Raw genomic sequence first — 323 nt, forward strand, 5'->3', positions numbered from 1 at the left:
AGTGAATACTCCTGCGCTTAAACGACTTCAGTTCGCGCGTATTCATCTAAGTGTAGGAAAGAGGGAATCGCCGCGATTCCAAATTCTGTGGTTATTCATGTGGCATAAGAATTTTGCCTCTAGGTTGAGAGACAGATGTTGTGGGCGCTCGTTGTGAGGTGTATATTGTCCTTTTCGGGGAAAATATAGACATGAAATCTTGACAGATTTATCCAGCCGAATCATCGGGACAGTCCAATCGCGGATACTCTGGGGCACCCAGCCATGCGAAAGGTTTTGACAGCTGGTGCCAACATTACGGTGAGCCGCTTCGACGCACCGGT

The 323-nt window shown here is 48.3% G+C and overlaps 1 protein-coding gene across 1 annotated transcript in view; it reads left to right on the top strand.

Annotated features, from left to right (window-relative positions):
- The first annotated feature begins 264 nt into the window (after positions 1-264).
- The window catches only part of cdh24a (cadherin 24, type 2a), a 28,272-nt gene continuing 28,213 nt past the window's right edge, over positions 265-323 (top strand). Inside the window, exon 1 of the mRNA XM_030786713.1 lies at positions 265-323. This exon is cut by the window's right edge and continues 6 nt beyond it. Within this exon, the coding sequence (XP_030642573.1) occupies positions 265-323 (59 nt within the window).

The sequence above is a fragment of the Chanos chanos genome, chromosome 10, assembly GCF_902362185.1.
Source record: "Chanos chanos chromosome 10, fChaCha1.1, whole genome shotgun sequence".
NCBI lineage: Eukaryota > Metazoa > Chordata > Actinopteri > Gonorynchiformes > Chanidae > Chanos > Chanos chanos.